This window comes from Oxyura jamaicensis, chromosome 1, assembly GCF_011077185.1.
Source record: "Oxyura jamaicensis isolate SHBP4307 breed ruddy duck chromosome 1, BPBGC_Ojam_1.0, whole genome shotgun sequence".
Lineage (NCBI taxonomy): Eukaryota > Metazoa > Chordata > Aves > Anseriformes > Anatidae > Oxyura > Oxyura jamaicensis.
This window is the reverse complement of record NC_048893.1, coordinates 58869158-58883924: the sequence shown is the minus strand read 5'-3', so window position 1 is coordinate 58883924 and position 14767 is coordinate 58869158. Positions and strand designations below refer to the sequence as shown.

At 36.6% G+C, this 14767-nt stretch overlaps 1 protein-coding gene across 3 annotated transcripts in view; it reads left to right on the top strand.

Annotated features, from left to right (window-relative positions):
• Positions 1-13250, top strand: part of TRIM24 (tripartite motif containing 24) — a 58245-nt gene extending 44995 nt beyond the window's left edge. For 2 of the 3 annotated variants that reach the window (XM_035342414.1, XM_035342432.1), the window contains 9 exons: positions 122-301; positions 2153-2288; positions 3149-3221; positions 4610-4778; positions 5355-5668; positions 8535-8667; positions 9831-9905; positions 11227-11376; positions 12338-13250. In XM_035342414.1, the coding sequence (XP_035198305.1) occupies positions 122-301; positions 2153-2288; positions 3149-3221; positions 4610-4778; positions 5355-5668; positions 8535-8667; positions 9831-9905; positions 11227-11376; positions 12338-12547 (1440 nt within the window). In that variant the 3' untranslated portion in view covers positions 12548-13250. The remainder of the gene's footprint in view (positions 1-121; positions 302-2152; positions 2289-3148; positions 3222-4609; positions 4779-5354; positions 5669-8534; positions 8668-9830; positions 9906-11226; positions 11377-12337) is intronic. The other variant, XM_035342421.1, reaches the window with a different exon arrangement.
• The last annotated feature ends 1517 nt before the right edge of the window (positions 13251-14767 follow it).

Sequence of the window (14767 nt, the reverse complement as noted above, 5' to 3'; positions counted from 1 at the left end):
ACTTTACTGGGTTAAGCTGCTTGTTTAGCTGGTGAATTAGAACCAGGATGTGTACTGTATGTACTGGGGGTGAGGGGAGCTGAATTTTCGGTATCTGTGAATCATCATATTTTCTTTTTAGTGGCAGGTTGGTAATGGACAAACTTCAACTGCCACTTCAACTGCAAGCACCATAACATCTACTCCATCCAGTCCCACAGTCACTAGTGCTGCGGGATGTGATGGGAAGACATATGGTGCTCCTGTGATAGACTTGAGTTCTCCAGTGGGTAGCTCCTACAATCTGCCATCTCTTCCTGATGTAAGTGTACCATATGAGCAATGTTTTATGGGTGCTATTTTGAAGTCAGTTTTAATGTTTGTAAAAAGTAGAAATCCTTTTAGTTTTAAAATTCTTCTTCTACTTGTCAAAATGAGACAGTTCCAGGAAACAGTAGTACAGGATTGCCTACATATTGTTGGCAGCGTTCAGGACTGTTCTGGGGAAACAGCCAGTAGGACTACTAAGAAAAATAGCATTCCGGGTTGTAATTGTGATTGGATTTGTTTATTTGGTTGCTGCCTATTGCACCTCCCCCCACCCTTCCCCTCTTGTATTTATACTAACAAAAATGAGTTGACTTAGGTTTCGTTTACCAGTTACTGACTGCTGATGATATTTCTGGTAAACTTATGAATTTTTAATATATATATTTAACTAATTGAAAGCGCTGTATTAGGTATTAAGTGTTGACATAATCAAATATTTGTTTTCTCTTCCTTTTGGTGGTACTTTTCTTCATATATCCTCAAACATGCATGTGAGCAGGTGGTAGAGGAAGCATCATCAAAACGTCTTTCCTAAAACTTCTAAATTTCTTTCATTTTTCTTCTCATTGGTCCATATTTGTTAGAGGTGTGCATTAGAGCTATTGATCTCTGTTCAGTTGATTTTTCTTCTTTCAAATAACTTCTGAGACGATTTTTGTGGTCTAAGCTTTTAGATATCTGAAATGTCATTTTTTTCTAGTCATAACTTGCTGTTACTCTATTTCTCTTCTTTCTTTTGTTCTCCCCAATAAACTCGTAGATAAAAATGTTCTATTTTTTAAATAGAGTGAACTGATATCACAGTGTCTGTCAGAGTAAAAAGATGAACTACAGAACACAGTAATGAAAGTATGGAATCTGTAAGGCATTTCTACATTTTTGTTCACAGTATCATTGTGAACTTTTCAACTTGTATATGGTTATGTTTATGCTACTGAAGATCTATTGCCCAAATCGCTGTACTTATGTTGACCTAGCAGAAGCTTCTGCATCCACTTCTGAGAAGTCTAGCATATAAACAAATTTATTTCAATGGCAATGCAGTTGCTACCTGTGGATTTGTGATGTGTCTGGATAACTGAGAAAACTGAAACCAAGGTGACCTAATTTCCGATCAGTCATGATCTTATGTATTAAAAAAGAAACACACACACACACACAAAACTAATGTTTCAAAATGTCATTCCTCTTTATCAAACCAGAATGTTTAGTTTGTACAGAAAGCTAGAGTAATAACATTGGACCAGGTTCAGTTATCTGGCCTGGGCCATGGCTAGAAAGAACAAGTGTTAACTTGCTGTTTTTAGTGAATATGTGTGTCACCAGCCCAGAAAGTAGGCAGGGCAAATGTGTCTTCAGAGCGTCCTTTAATGTTGAACAGGACTGGAAGAATCTCAGTGGATTAATGGGTAGTTTATATATTGCTTATTGTTGTTTTTAGAGTATTTTAGAGGATAGAATGTGAGCATGTTGAAAGAGGGTGTGGAGATTAAAAAAAAATCACATCCTCTTACTTCAGTATATGAAAGCTACCTACCTGTCTGATGTAAGCCTTCTCTGTAGCTGATGGAGGAAAAAATGGCACTTCCAGAATCATCTCAGCTAAAAATAATGCTATGGATCACCATCTGGATTTGACCATTTCTCTTTTCAGTGAAAGGAAGATGATCAGTTTTAAAGTAACCACCTCACTTTTTTGGTGACTAAAGCTTGGTGAAGTGCATTTTTGTATTCAGAGAGAAAATAACGCTATGGCACAGGCATGATTTTTTGGGGGGGGTAGGGGTCCCATGTTTCCCTTCTCCCAAAACTGACTGCTTCTCCTCTTTTTTCTGCCTTTTAGATTGATTGTTCAGGAAACATCACACTGGATACTGTTGCAAGGAAGGATGGCACAGCAGAGCAGAGCCAGGCAAAACCCCCTTCAAACAGAACTGTGCAATCACCAAATTCATCAGTACCATCGCCAGGCCTTTCAGGTAATTGGATTGTGGTGCAATTTCCTATTTAAGTGGTGTAATGGAAGAATCTAAAGTGGCAAGGCTAACACTAGCAGAATTAATTATTTCTATTAACAGTGAGAAATATTAAAGTGAAGGCAAAGTTGTAGAAAGCCTAATAGGAGGTAAAGTTGAGACAATGTTTTAGCATTGTGAACAAAGTTAAGTGGCCAGATCTTACAAACATAGTAGATCCTAGCAAAATGCAAATGCAGGTGTATCCACAGAAAACTGTCACTCTTGGGTATGAGAGCCTAAGTTCCCAACACGTTCTCACTCGATGTTCGTGCACTCACATGGCATTCATGAGCTCAGACAGGACAACGCATTCAGATACTCACATGAACAGAGATAGCACAAACAGCCTGCTACTGTTTGTCAGGATCAATGCTTAGGGAAAATGCTCTTCACAGTTCTTTGGCTATCTGGTCCCCAGACCCTTGGTGGAGTGGGGGTGTCTCTCTCATATCTGCCTTGCTCTTCTCTCCCACCCTGTCCTGATACCTCATCCTACTTGCATGCTAATATGGCATAACATGTTTTAGCAGATCACATAACTAGTAGTTCAAAATAAAATTTAGTAAGGTAAGATTAAAGAAATTGCAGTGATCAGGTATAGAAATAAGCCGGTATCAGGTATAGAAATAAGTACTGAATTATCAGCCTGTTTACATGCAGTGGACCTCTTTTTGGTCCTCTCCTTTACTCTGTTATTTTCTTCTCATCCTCTCATGATTATGTACCGAGATATTTGACCAAAAACCTGTGTACTTCTCCAAGTCACGTATTAGGCTTGGCATAGGTATGTACTATGTTCTAATCTGATTCTTCTGTCCTAGGAGGAGTGAGTGTGACAAACATACACCCTCCAATTCGTTCACCCAGTGCCTCCAGCGTTGGGAGCAGAGAAAGGTAAGGAAGTATTGGAAGAGAAGAAATGTGTGACTTTCACCTCTGTAGAACATGTTTCAGTCTCTTCTGTCAGTAATGAATATAGAAGTTAATCTGCCTAGCCTTCTCTGCTAAAAAGACAAGATCTGGTATATATTAAAACAACCTTTGCTGTCTAAAAGTATTAATACATTTGTAATGTACTAAAATACATCTAAAAATATATTAACTCTGTAAATGTTGGCTAGGTTGGCTTTATTAAAAGAATGCTAGTTATAAGGTGTGTTTTAAATTCAGAAAAATCAGCTAAAGGGAAAAAGTTGTGTATTGAAGGTCCTTGTGGAACTATAAAAGTCTTCAGATTTAAGGAACTGATGTTATAAAAAGGGTTATTAAAAATTTTCTGGCACAGCACAGTTAGTTAAGTGAGGTCTAGATATCTACTGAGAGTCTACAAAAATGTTTGTATCCCTCAGTGACGGAATATTAATGAACAAATAGATTTACACAGTGTTGTTTGAAGAGAGCAGATCCATTAATGTGTTCCAATAAATTAGGGCATACATCTGACATGAGATTAAATTTTCATGCAAAGAAAAAAACAAATGACATTGATTCTACTTGAACTGGAAAGACAGATGCTTTTAAAATATATGATACCTTATGCTCTATTCCATTTACATAGTAAATATTTTGTAGGACTCACAACATCCAAATATAAACTATTTAAATGTTTTTCACAAAAGTCCTTTACTTGCATTAAAAAAAGTGTTTCTATCTGCTGTTGCTTGAACTTTTTTTTCGACATAAAATTGTTATATAGTAAAAATCAGTAATATGGTATGTTTGAGTTTGGTTATTCTTTTTCTATTATGAGTAGGCACATGTATGAAAATAGAATCTAGGTCCAAAAGTAGGACTCTAGTTTTTCTAGAGCTATGAGGTTGTAGGAAATTCTTCCAAGCAAATGTAAATGTATGTGGTTTATCTAGCTTATTTGCTTGTGTGGTTTACAATGGTCAGCTCCCATCTGAGGAACTCACATTGACTTTCCCCCAAGATGTAACTGCATCTCTTCCAAAGTGGGATGATGTTCAGTGGAAGTGCTTTTGTGCATATGACCTAAACTGAGGTTACTTGCAAACCTTCTACTAACGGGAAGTAAAACCATAAGAAATTCTGTACTTCTGAAACCAAGCTATTATTGTATTTCCATTTTTGTAATGCCTTTTCAAAATATATTAAAAGAAATAAACTTGAATGTTGTATTCTATGGAAGTAATACTGCAGTGCTCAGGATTTAGAGACAAAATGGATCAGCATTCTGAAGTCTCAGAAAGAATCGGTGTATCAAAGATGTACAGTTCGGACATTAAATTTCCTTTTTTGCCTTTTTTTGTCACTTACAGTTCTGGCTCTTCCAGCCGGCCACTGGGAGCTGATTCTACACACAAAGTCCCAGTTGTTATGTTGGAGCCAATCAGAATTAAACAAGAGTCAAGTGCACCAAATGAGAACTTTGATTTCCCAATTGTTGTAGTGAAGCAAGAAACAGAGGAGGAATCCCGGCCCCGGAATGTAATATTCATAAAGATCTCTTTTGCCTTTGGGGAGGGTATTTTGTGTTTCTGGGGAATAAAATAATTTACAAATATTCTGTTGGGGACTTTTTTGGGGGGGTGGAGAACCAAAAAGCTGAAATTATTAACATAAAATGAAGAACTGAAACTCAGAAACAAACTATTTCTTCTACCAATTCAGTTAACTGGTGTGATCAGACTGCTTTTATCTGTTGAAAACATGGGAAAGCAGGAAATAGCTTACAAACATCAAATTTTCATGTGCTGCTAAGAACTGTTTCTAATAGTGAAATAATATACATAAATAGCGTTGCTTTGATGCTTTTGGGGCATCAAAGATTAGTTTTATTTTTAGTTTTATTGCTGTAGCAATGTTTAAAATGCCAGAAATAGCCTCTCATAGCTAACTTATTGTGTTTAAGTGCCTGTTGCTATGACATGATAATCCTTTCATGAATGTTACAAGGTGTATGGTTGCCTACATATAAATGTGTTATTCTGTTCAGTTTACTCATTAGGGACATATAAAATCATATCAGTAGCATAATAAAGCTTCTTTTACTTCTTCTTACAGAACACCTTTTCAAGAAGCATACTTACTTCATTGCTGTTAGATGGCAATCATAATTCCACTTCTGATGAAGCTGTCATAAGATCAGATGCACCTGACAGCACCGATGATCAACCAGGGATACTGCTGGAGAATACAACCACTGGGAAGTCAGGATGGATTGGCCCCTCACACGCTGGGGAGGGCAGAAAAGAGGATGACCCCAATGAAGACTGGTGCGCAGTATGTCAAAATGGAGGGGAGCTCCTTTGTTGTGAGAAATGTCCCAAAGTATTCCATCTTTCTTGTCATGTCCCTTCGCTGATGAACTTTCCAAGGTAACTATGACCCCTTTAATTCCATCTAAACTTGCATTAAAAGACGTGAGCTTTGTATCACAAAACCTACTACAAGAAGTTTGAGCCTCAAAGGAGTCTTTGTCATCTGTGAAGTCTAGAAGTCTGCAGTTTTATTAATTGGTGAAAACTGGAATTTGCATTGAAACTTCAGTTTAACTTTATTGTGGCTGCAAAATCTGTAATAAAACTCTTCAATTATTTGGCAATTAAGGAAGATCACTTACATCTAGGGCATACATTATTAGCTGAGGCCTTAAAATTAGGCCACAGAATTACTAGTCTAAGTTTTTTAAGGGCAAAAGAAAAAGGTTTACATTTATTTAATAATAATGAAATACCTAAAGAAAATTCTAATTTAATACAGTATTAAATATATTTACTAATGCTAAATATGGCTATATGCCAAGCATGAGATGTAGTGCATGATACCTAGTAATATCACATTCTGTGTCGAAACAAGTAGTAGGCTTTCTTGAGAAGATTATGGAAAAGTACTACTCAACTCTTTCAGTTTCAAAATTCAGTCTTAAATAGGCTGTTAAAAGCATTACTGGCATTTGCTTCTGGAATTAGTCTCTTTGATAAGATAAATGGCATTTTGTGATGTTCCAACTTGGAAATGCTATGCAATAAGCTTATTAGTATTAAAGGATAAAACATCTGTCATAACATGCTCATTGTTTAATGCTTCTATGTAAATATTAGGCTTTCTTATTAAATATCAGCAGAGTTTTCTGGGATGAAACATTTGAATAGTTTTGTATACTTAGTTTTGTATATTGATCATCTCTGTTTATGTGCTTCTCTGAACAAGCATATTTCTGCAAGCATATCTACTCTTCAAAAAATGTTTCTACATTTTAAAAATGTTTTTTACCTTTTGAAACTTGAGATTTATAGGGCTTTTTCTTTAAATAAGGTGATACTAAATTACAGCTTTGTACCATAAGCAAAATACAGCAAAGTTACAGTAAGCGCTTCAACTAATATTTGTGCCTGTCTGAAGGGAGGAAAAAAAAAAATCCTTGAGGCATCAGATATCTTCAAATTCACAAAATTTTGTTCATATGAACAAAACATGAAACCTCCAGAAATAAGTCTTCAGGAGTTGTCATTTTCACTGGATTATTCTATGGAAACTGAGATGATGATATCTGGGGGGCAAGGAAGCCAAAACCAACTTTTCTGAAAAGCATTCAGTGTTGTAAAGGTCCATACTGATACAAGTGCACTAGGTTCCTAGACTTCAGAACCATGTTTTAGCTTAAGTTTCCTCCTGGCTTCAGATTTTTTTTTTCTCAGCTTCACTTTTTTTTTTTTTTTCAACTGTAATGGTCTACTTCACAAACTTTGGTCTCTTAGGATTAGTTCCTTCAAACACAAAAATTCCCTTGTCATGTCAGCAGTCTCAGTCTACTTGTGATTGCCTTTTGTTCTTGCTTCACATGGATAGAACACTTTCCCATATAGATTCACAAGGTCACTGCATCTTTTTGTCCTTCACACCAACCATCCTACTCTTCCTGATTCTTGGATATTTGAATGTGCCTTCTCTCCATCTTCCATGTGTTTCCTATATTACAAGATCTTTAGGTGATGACCTGTATCTATTTTTGTATATCTGTCATATCATTTCTTCGATACTGGTCCAGGTACAGAGGTGAAAATATGGAAATAAATCTGCTAATCTAAGACAGGAGAAGGCAAAAGTCTTTTTGAAGGGAAATGACATTATTCATTCCTGTACACTAAAGCTAGCAGGTGGTGGAAGTCTTTGAATTATTCTAAATAAGTACTAGTAAGACAATTTTTTTTTTAAATAGTGGAAGTCATCTGCCTTGCTATCAAAATGAACTGAAAGGTGCTGCAGAAATTGTTTTCCATTTGCAAAGATCTTTTAAGATCTCTGAGTAAGTACTTGCAGTTAGGTCCCATAAATGGTTATTGCTGAGTTGTCTATTATGTAAAGTACAATTCAGCCCTCTTGTGGTTATCTGTAAGAGTGCAAGTTCTCCACAAGTTTTATTTTAGAGAACTCTTATTAAAAGCATAGATTCTTCATAGGTTTTCTGAAACATAGAGATGTTCACAAATTGTATGAGAGAGTCAGTGAACACGGTCACCTTCCAGAACTAGTTTTGTCTTGTTCTTATGCTGTCAATTACATCTATTGGGTATTCTTAGGTGGTAATTGATAAAATCAGAAATAGCTGAAAGTTTATTTAGGGAGTGAAAAATAGCCAGTTTTCAAAAAAAAAATAATGTTGTCTAGGGTAATCTGGATACGTGGTAGATCAAGCTTGTACAGAGAGAACCTGGTTCTTGAAATATAACACTAACACTTTTCTTTCTGTTGGGCCAACGCCATTTGTCTGTAAATGAATTCTTCAGTCTCTCTGTAGTTACAAAGTACAACACTTAATAATGCTTTGGTTGAATTCTAGGAGGTCAAAGTTTTAGGAACTTTTTGAAGTTTTGTGAATTTTTGTGAAACTTTTCAAAGGAGTGAAAAGTTTCAGCAGTAATAAAAGTAGACACCATTAGTCTTATGACAAACCATTCCCCTATTGTGATACCATTAATGATACCCGGTGCCATTAAAAAGGTAACAAGTTCTAATAATGTTTTTGCCAGCAGTCCCTATCTCTGCTTTTTGTAGTTTTAAAAAACGATCTAACCAACAAAAAATGCAACAGAACAAGACACAAAGTAGGGAAAAAAACAACCCACAAATGAAGAACTTATCAAGAAATATGTAGAAAGTCTTTTATCAAGAGTTTGCTACTTTTATCAAGAGTGAGGCTAATGTATCTGTCTGTCTTGTTTCTGTCTGTCTTGTCTTTAGCGGGGAGTGGATTTGTACGTTCTGTCGGGATTTGTCCAAGCCAGAAGTTGAATATGATTGTGATAAACCCACTCACAGCCCTGAAAAAAGAAAACTGGAAGATACTGTGGGTTTGGCACCAATAGACCGTAGGGTAAGGATGAGATGAGTCTTGCTGCTTTTTTGTACTATGAAATGCATGCCTTAAAAACAAAACAAAACAAAAAAATACACACCAAACAAAACCACCAAGAGATGGTAAAAAGGAGAAATAACTTCTTAAATAAGCTCTGAGGTGTTAGCAGCCTTCATGTAAACATGCTGCACGTTCTGAAAGTCTGAGAAGTGCCTGTGATCTGACGCTCTGAACTCAGACTGCATTCTAGGAATTATTGAACGCTGTTTGTAACAGCGACCTAATGCACAATGACCTTGCATTGAGCAATTTTTTCTTTGTGTTTTCCAGGTTTGGCACAGATTGACTTTATCAACTAACGATTTTTGTCTTTAAAGCACTTTATTACCATCCTTTTAAAAAAGCTATGTTTGTTCTTTCCTAGCAAAGAGGCAAGGATTAACGCAAGTGTTTGGGAAAAACTTATATCAGTTTGAATCTCTTAATACTCTAGTGGAAAAGTGTTGAAAACAAACAAACGAAGACCAAACAAACCACCATCTGAGGTTTTGCCTTAAACCTCAGAGTTAAACAAAAACAACTTGTGCCTTTGAGCAGACGGTTGAACTGCTTGCCAGAATCTTTTGGATTTTGTTTCTTGTTTTTGATTTTTGTTGGTGTGTCTTTTTAATTTTTTTATCTCTTTGTTGCTTTATTAAAAACTTATTTTTAAGCTATTTTGAGGTCTCTTGGAAACTTCATCAGTGTTTTACTTGGTTCCTGTTGGCAACCTGTGTAAATATACTGAGACGAATATTGTATTAAGGAGCTTAGTCTACAGGTAGGGCCATTGTTTGCCTGTGCAGTCTGAAAGTAAACTAGCTCTGTTCATATTTTGCTTTAAATGTAAGTTATAAGTCTTGTAAATATTCCAGTGAAGGATCAGCAAGCATAAAGTCACAGAAAACTATCTTTTGAATCTCTTTCCAAGCTCAAGATCCAATTTAATATACTTGGGTACACAAGGAATAGATTTTTTCCCCACTGCTAACAAAAATTGCTTCCTAATACAGTTTCTGTGCTCACTTTTCTGCTTAGGGGCTGGGGGGAGTACTGAGCATTTGTTCAGTGTTTTCTGTAGTTCATTATTTTAGGACAAATCATGTAGTTTTTTACTTGGCTATCTATTTTTCTTGATACAGAAGTGTGAAAGATTGCTGCTATACCTCTACTGTCATGAAATGAGTCTTGCTTTTCAAGATCCAGTTCCTCCCACAGTATGTACTACACTTCTTTCATTTCCATTATATATTAATAGCATAACTGGCATGGTTGTAACAGCATTGTTATACTCATTATTAGAAGTCAGGTTTCCTGCACATTGAGTGTATTGAACATGTTTAGTTTTACTAAAACTGTCTGAAGGGCAGTTGAAAGACAAAGCACTGGGTTGTAAGCGGAGTCACTAGTATGATTCCCCAAGAGCTAACTTCACTTTAAAAAGTACTACAAAGTAGACATGAAAAGTAAATTCTGACACTGTTTGCTGTTTTTACAATGCTGAGTGATATCACTAAAATAAAATAATAAAGGAATTGGGATACATATTTCTTTTTTAAAAAAATTACCTGATTTTTGAAGATTGGAGTACTGCACAGTACTAACATGAAAAGTTCTGGCTGACTGTGAGAGGGCACTTCTTTACCATGAGGGTGACAGCACTGGAACAGGTTGCCTGGAGAGGTTGTGGAGTCTCCTCTGGAGATACTCAAAACCCATCTGGATGCCATCCTGCGCAATGTGCTCTAGGTGATCCTGCTTGGCAGGGATTTGGGCTAGATGATCTTCAGAGGTCCCTTCCAACCTTGGCTATTCTGTGATTCTGTGAAATTGAATTTCTCGCTATTAGTTGGAAATTTTAGTTTAAAATGCCGAAGAAAACTTGGGTGCATGCATCAAACAGTGGAAGAATGACAGCAAGTTATTTGTGTGCTTTTACAAATTGTAGTCCAGGATATGCAGAAGAGCTACCAACACAATCAGATGAATGGTGCTTCTTTTACGTTCCTCAAGACATGTCAGTGGGAAAAGAATACATCAATAAGTAATAACGCCCCTATGTATCCTTCTTATTCCATTTGCCAAAATCATTGAACTCTGTAACTTGCCACCATTTTCAAGGACATATTTCAAGACTAAAATTTGCTTTAAGCAATGCACGTACTGCCTCTGAGCGTGTTGCCAAAGTTGTTATATTGTGGTCTTGAGAGTGAAACTTAATAGATGGTTCTCTTGACATACAAAGGCAATGTCAACATCGTTTGTTTTATTGCATGTAATTCATGCAGTTGTTTGTTTATTTTGCTTTTCTTTTAAAATGGGTATTGGGAGGAGTATATTTTAGCCAGCAAAGCTAGCATGTGTCACTGTTAGTCCAGAAACTGTCTGTATATTTGTGAACTGTATATATATCTTAGAATTGTACTTCAAAAGATGAGACTAAATCTCCCCCTCTCCCTCAGATGTAAAGGTTTATACAACAATATTCAATGAACATATTGTTCAATAAATAATTAAAATAAATTATTCTCTGTTTAGGTTCCTGATTACTACAAAATAATCAAAAAGCCTATGGACTTGTCAACCATCAAGAAAAGACTTCAAGTGACCAGTTCATTCTACACAAAGCCAGAAGATTTTGTGGCCGACTTCAGACTGATTTTCCAAAACTGTGCTGAATTTAATGAGGTTAGAAAAGTAGATACCTCATCTGCTTTTGTAGGCTTAGATGTTTTCAAGAAGACTCTAGTGGGGGTAGAACTTATTTAAACCTAGGTTGATGATAAGACCTTAGCGAAAACAAAAATTGCATTTGAAACTGTTGGTGTTAGATGAGTACACAGTAGAGATCTTTTTGTAGAAGGAAGGAGGCTTATAACAAACCTGAATGGTAGGACAACAGATAAGGAGTAGAATCATTGCTCATTATAGAGGTTAATGGTGAGGATTTGACTGAAAACTTGGTTTAATGTTTATTGCATTGAATCTTAAATACATGTTGAAAAAGGGTTGCAAGTACTGAGTGAACCACAAAAGGAGACAATTAACAGTGGGAATAAGGTTTCTCTAAGTGGCTTCCATTGGGTTCTCATCCAGACATCTTCAGTAGCTGGGAGTCACCTGCCATGGTGACTTCTACTTCATGAAACTGGTCAGCCATGGTAGCTTCAGACCTAGTCTTCTGAGACTCAGACATTATCCGTTCTAGTAATATTTTCAACATAATTTAAAGATAGGTCGGTAAGCTAGACAAACTAAAGCATTTCATACGGGTATTCCAAAATACTTAAATACCCTTGAGGCATACCTGTATATTTCAGAGCATAACCCAACTTTTTTTGTAACAGTCAGGATGTAACAGGTTGTAGAATCTTTTTATACAGCTTTCACAACCCATGGCTTTTGCAGTTAGTTTCTGTGATAATCCATCAGAGAAAAAGGTCAGTGGAGGTGTGGACCAAAAGGTCTGCCCTCTCCCTCTGTTTTGCAGGCTTGTGCTGTTGGGTACCATGTGTTCCCAAAATGCTATCCTTGGTGCTGTTCTTACTGCTGTTTGATTTTTGTAACTTATGAGAACACTTAATCACATTACGTCCTTTAGGTATAAAGCTATTTTGTGATGTATTGATGTTGTTAATTCACCCAACAGCCTGATTCAGAAGTGGCTGATGCTGGCATGAAACTTGAAGCATACTTTGAAGAACTTCTAACAAGCCTGTATCCTGAGAGAAAGTTCCCCGTACAGCCTAACTGCCAGGGTGAAAGAGAGAACACAGAACTTACTGATGACTCAGATGATGACTTTGTACAGCCCCGGAAAAAACGCCTCAAAGGAGAAGACCGTCAGTTGCTTAAATGAGACGCATGTGTGACTGTGGAACGTTTTTTAAAAACTAAGAATATTTATCAGTCAGTTGTCAAAAGGGGAAAAGTCATGACTGCTTTGACCTGTAGGTTTGTGGATATTTACTATACTTCCTACCCCTTGTCTGAAACACAAATCTAATGGAGATCCAAGGCATGTGGAAAGCTTCTCTGAAGTTCCAAACTTTCATCAAACTTCTGGAACGGCACAGAAATTGTGATTTGTTTGGAGTGACTGCTGTTTAACTTCTCTTTAAGGAAGAAAATAAGTTTGTATAGAACTAAATTTTAAAACATTACATGGATTCAACTGAATGGCTTTCTGAGTTTGAAGAAAATGTGATCTCACTGGACATTTAATTTTACCAAAGGCATGTGGCTGGCCATAACTTGATTTTTGTACTGTATTTAACACAAGCCATGAAAACAGGTGGTGTAATATTGTTGTCCTACAATACTGACTGGTACAATGAAAGTGTAGTTACTCCCAAAGACATTATTGGTGATTTTAAAATGTAAGGGAGAGTGTATTAAAAAAAAAACTTAAAAAAAAAAAAACTTAAAAAAAAAAAAGGAATTTGAGAGTTTTTAATAGAGGAAGCAAAGGATACAGTGCTTTTGTACCACTTTTCTCAGCACCAGCAAGAAATAATGGTATTTCTGTACTATGTTGTTTAACAGATGTCTCATAAGTTTGATGTGTTTCTGTTTAATGGAGTCAAAGGCAAAGTCTTGAGGAAAAAATGTTTGCTTGCAACTACCAGTCAATCTTTGGGTATATTTGGGGGTGGGAGGGAAATATTATTTCTGTCCACAAGGTCTTGTTGTTTTTCCAAATTTCTCAATATTGTTGTGAGCATACAGCCAGCATTGTTATTCTCTTGGAAGTACACAAGAGGAAGAAGAGGTTTTTTAAAAAATGTCCTGTTCTTTGACCCTTCATCTGTCCTTGTTAAAATTATCAGATGAGGACAAACTGTTGTTGTTGTTGTTCTGTCTACTTTCCAGAGGTGCTGACCACAACACAGATAGCCGTTTCTGCCCTCAGCAATTTCAGATTTAGAGAAGTACTTGTCTGTGGCTGCTCCAGCTATTGATTTATATTCTTCATTTATGCCATCTTAAATGAAAACTGAGTTTTAGGGATAACAAGCAGTCTCTTGGATTAATTGAACTCTGATGGTGCCAGAATGTTTCAGATGGTATTATGAAGATGTGTGTGTACACAAGCCTGCTTTTTTACTTGCTGTGTAGCACGGATAATGGTGCTGTGGATAGATCACTGACAAGCATAGACACAAGTGCTGCTTGTGTTTCCCTGCTGTGTACATATGCACTCAGAAAAAGGTCTTTTTCCTTTTGCCTTTCACCAGGTGAGATGCTACCCACCTGCCTTTACCCTAGAGTGGCCCTGCATATTAAATATAGTAGATAGTTCAGAAGAACACCCAGTTGTGCTTACAGCCAGCCTTTCACAGTCACTATACCTTTTGAAATTCCAGGATGATATGGTTTTAAGCTGCCTTGAGTAACCATTCTTTTTCCCTTTTTTTTTTTTTTTTGAAAGCTTTATTGCCTGAATAGAACTGCTTGTAGCAGGAGTTCTATCAGGGGAAAAAAAAAAAAAAAGAGAGGTGAAGGATGGTGACAGAGACCATTCTAACAAAACAGGCATGATCAGTGCACACTGTAGGAGCACGAAGTTAAGAAACATGAGGTGCTGCCATTGCAACACTAAGTTTTAAAGCTAGCACCGCCTAACCGTCCTAGATACCCTGTCACCAAATTAAGTGTGCTTCCAGAGGATGCTGACAAGGGTTTCTCTGGACCTTAAGTTGCAAGCACGTATTTATTAGGTTTAGCACAGTTAGACACTTATACAGCTTCATACACAGCTTGTTCTTTCAGTGGAAAATACTGGGGAGATGAGTAGTGATGTACTTGCAGTCCACTTGCTTCTCTCTCTGCTTCTGATTTTTCACTTCAAAACAGAAAACTTTGAAATCATGCAGCCAGCACTTGAACAAATTAAAAATAGTTTATTCAAAACAAAACCAACCAAACAAACAAAAAAAACTAACCAACCTACAACCTCATGCTCTATTTTGTTGAGGAGTGTGAGTGAGCTATAAGACTCTTCCATAGTCTGGTTTTCATTCAAACTTCACAGCACTATAGTTCAAAACAGAGACAATAAAAAAAAATCCTCCTGAGC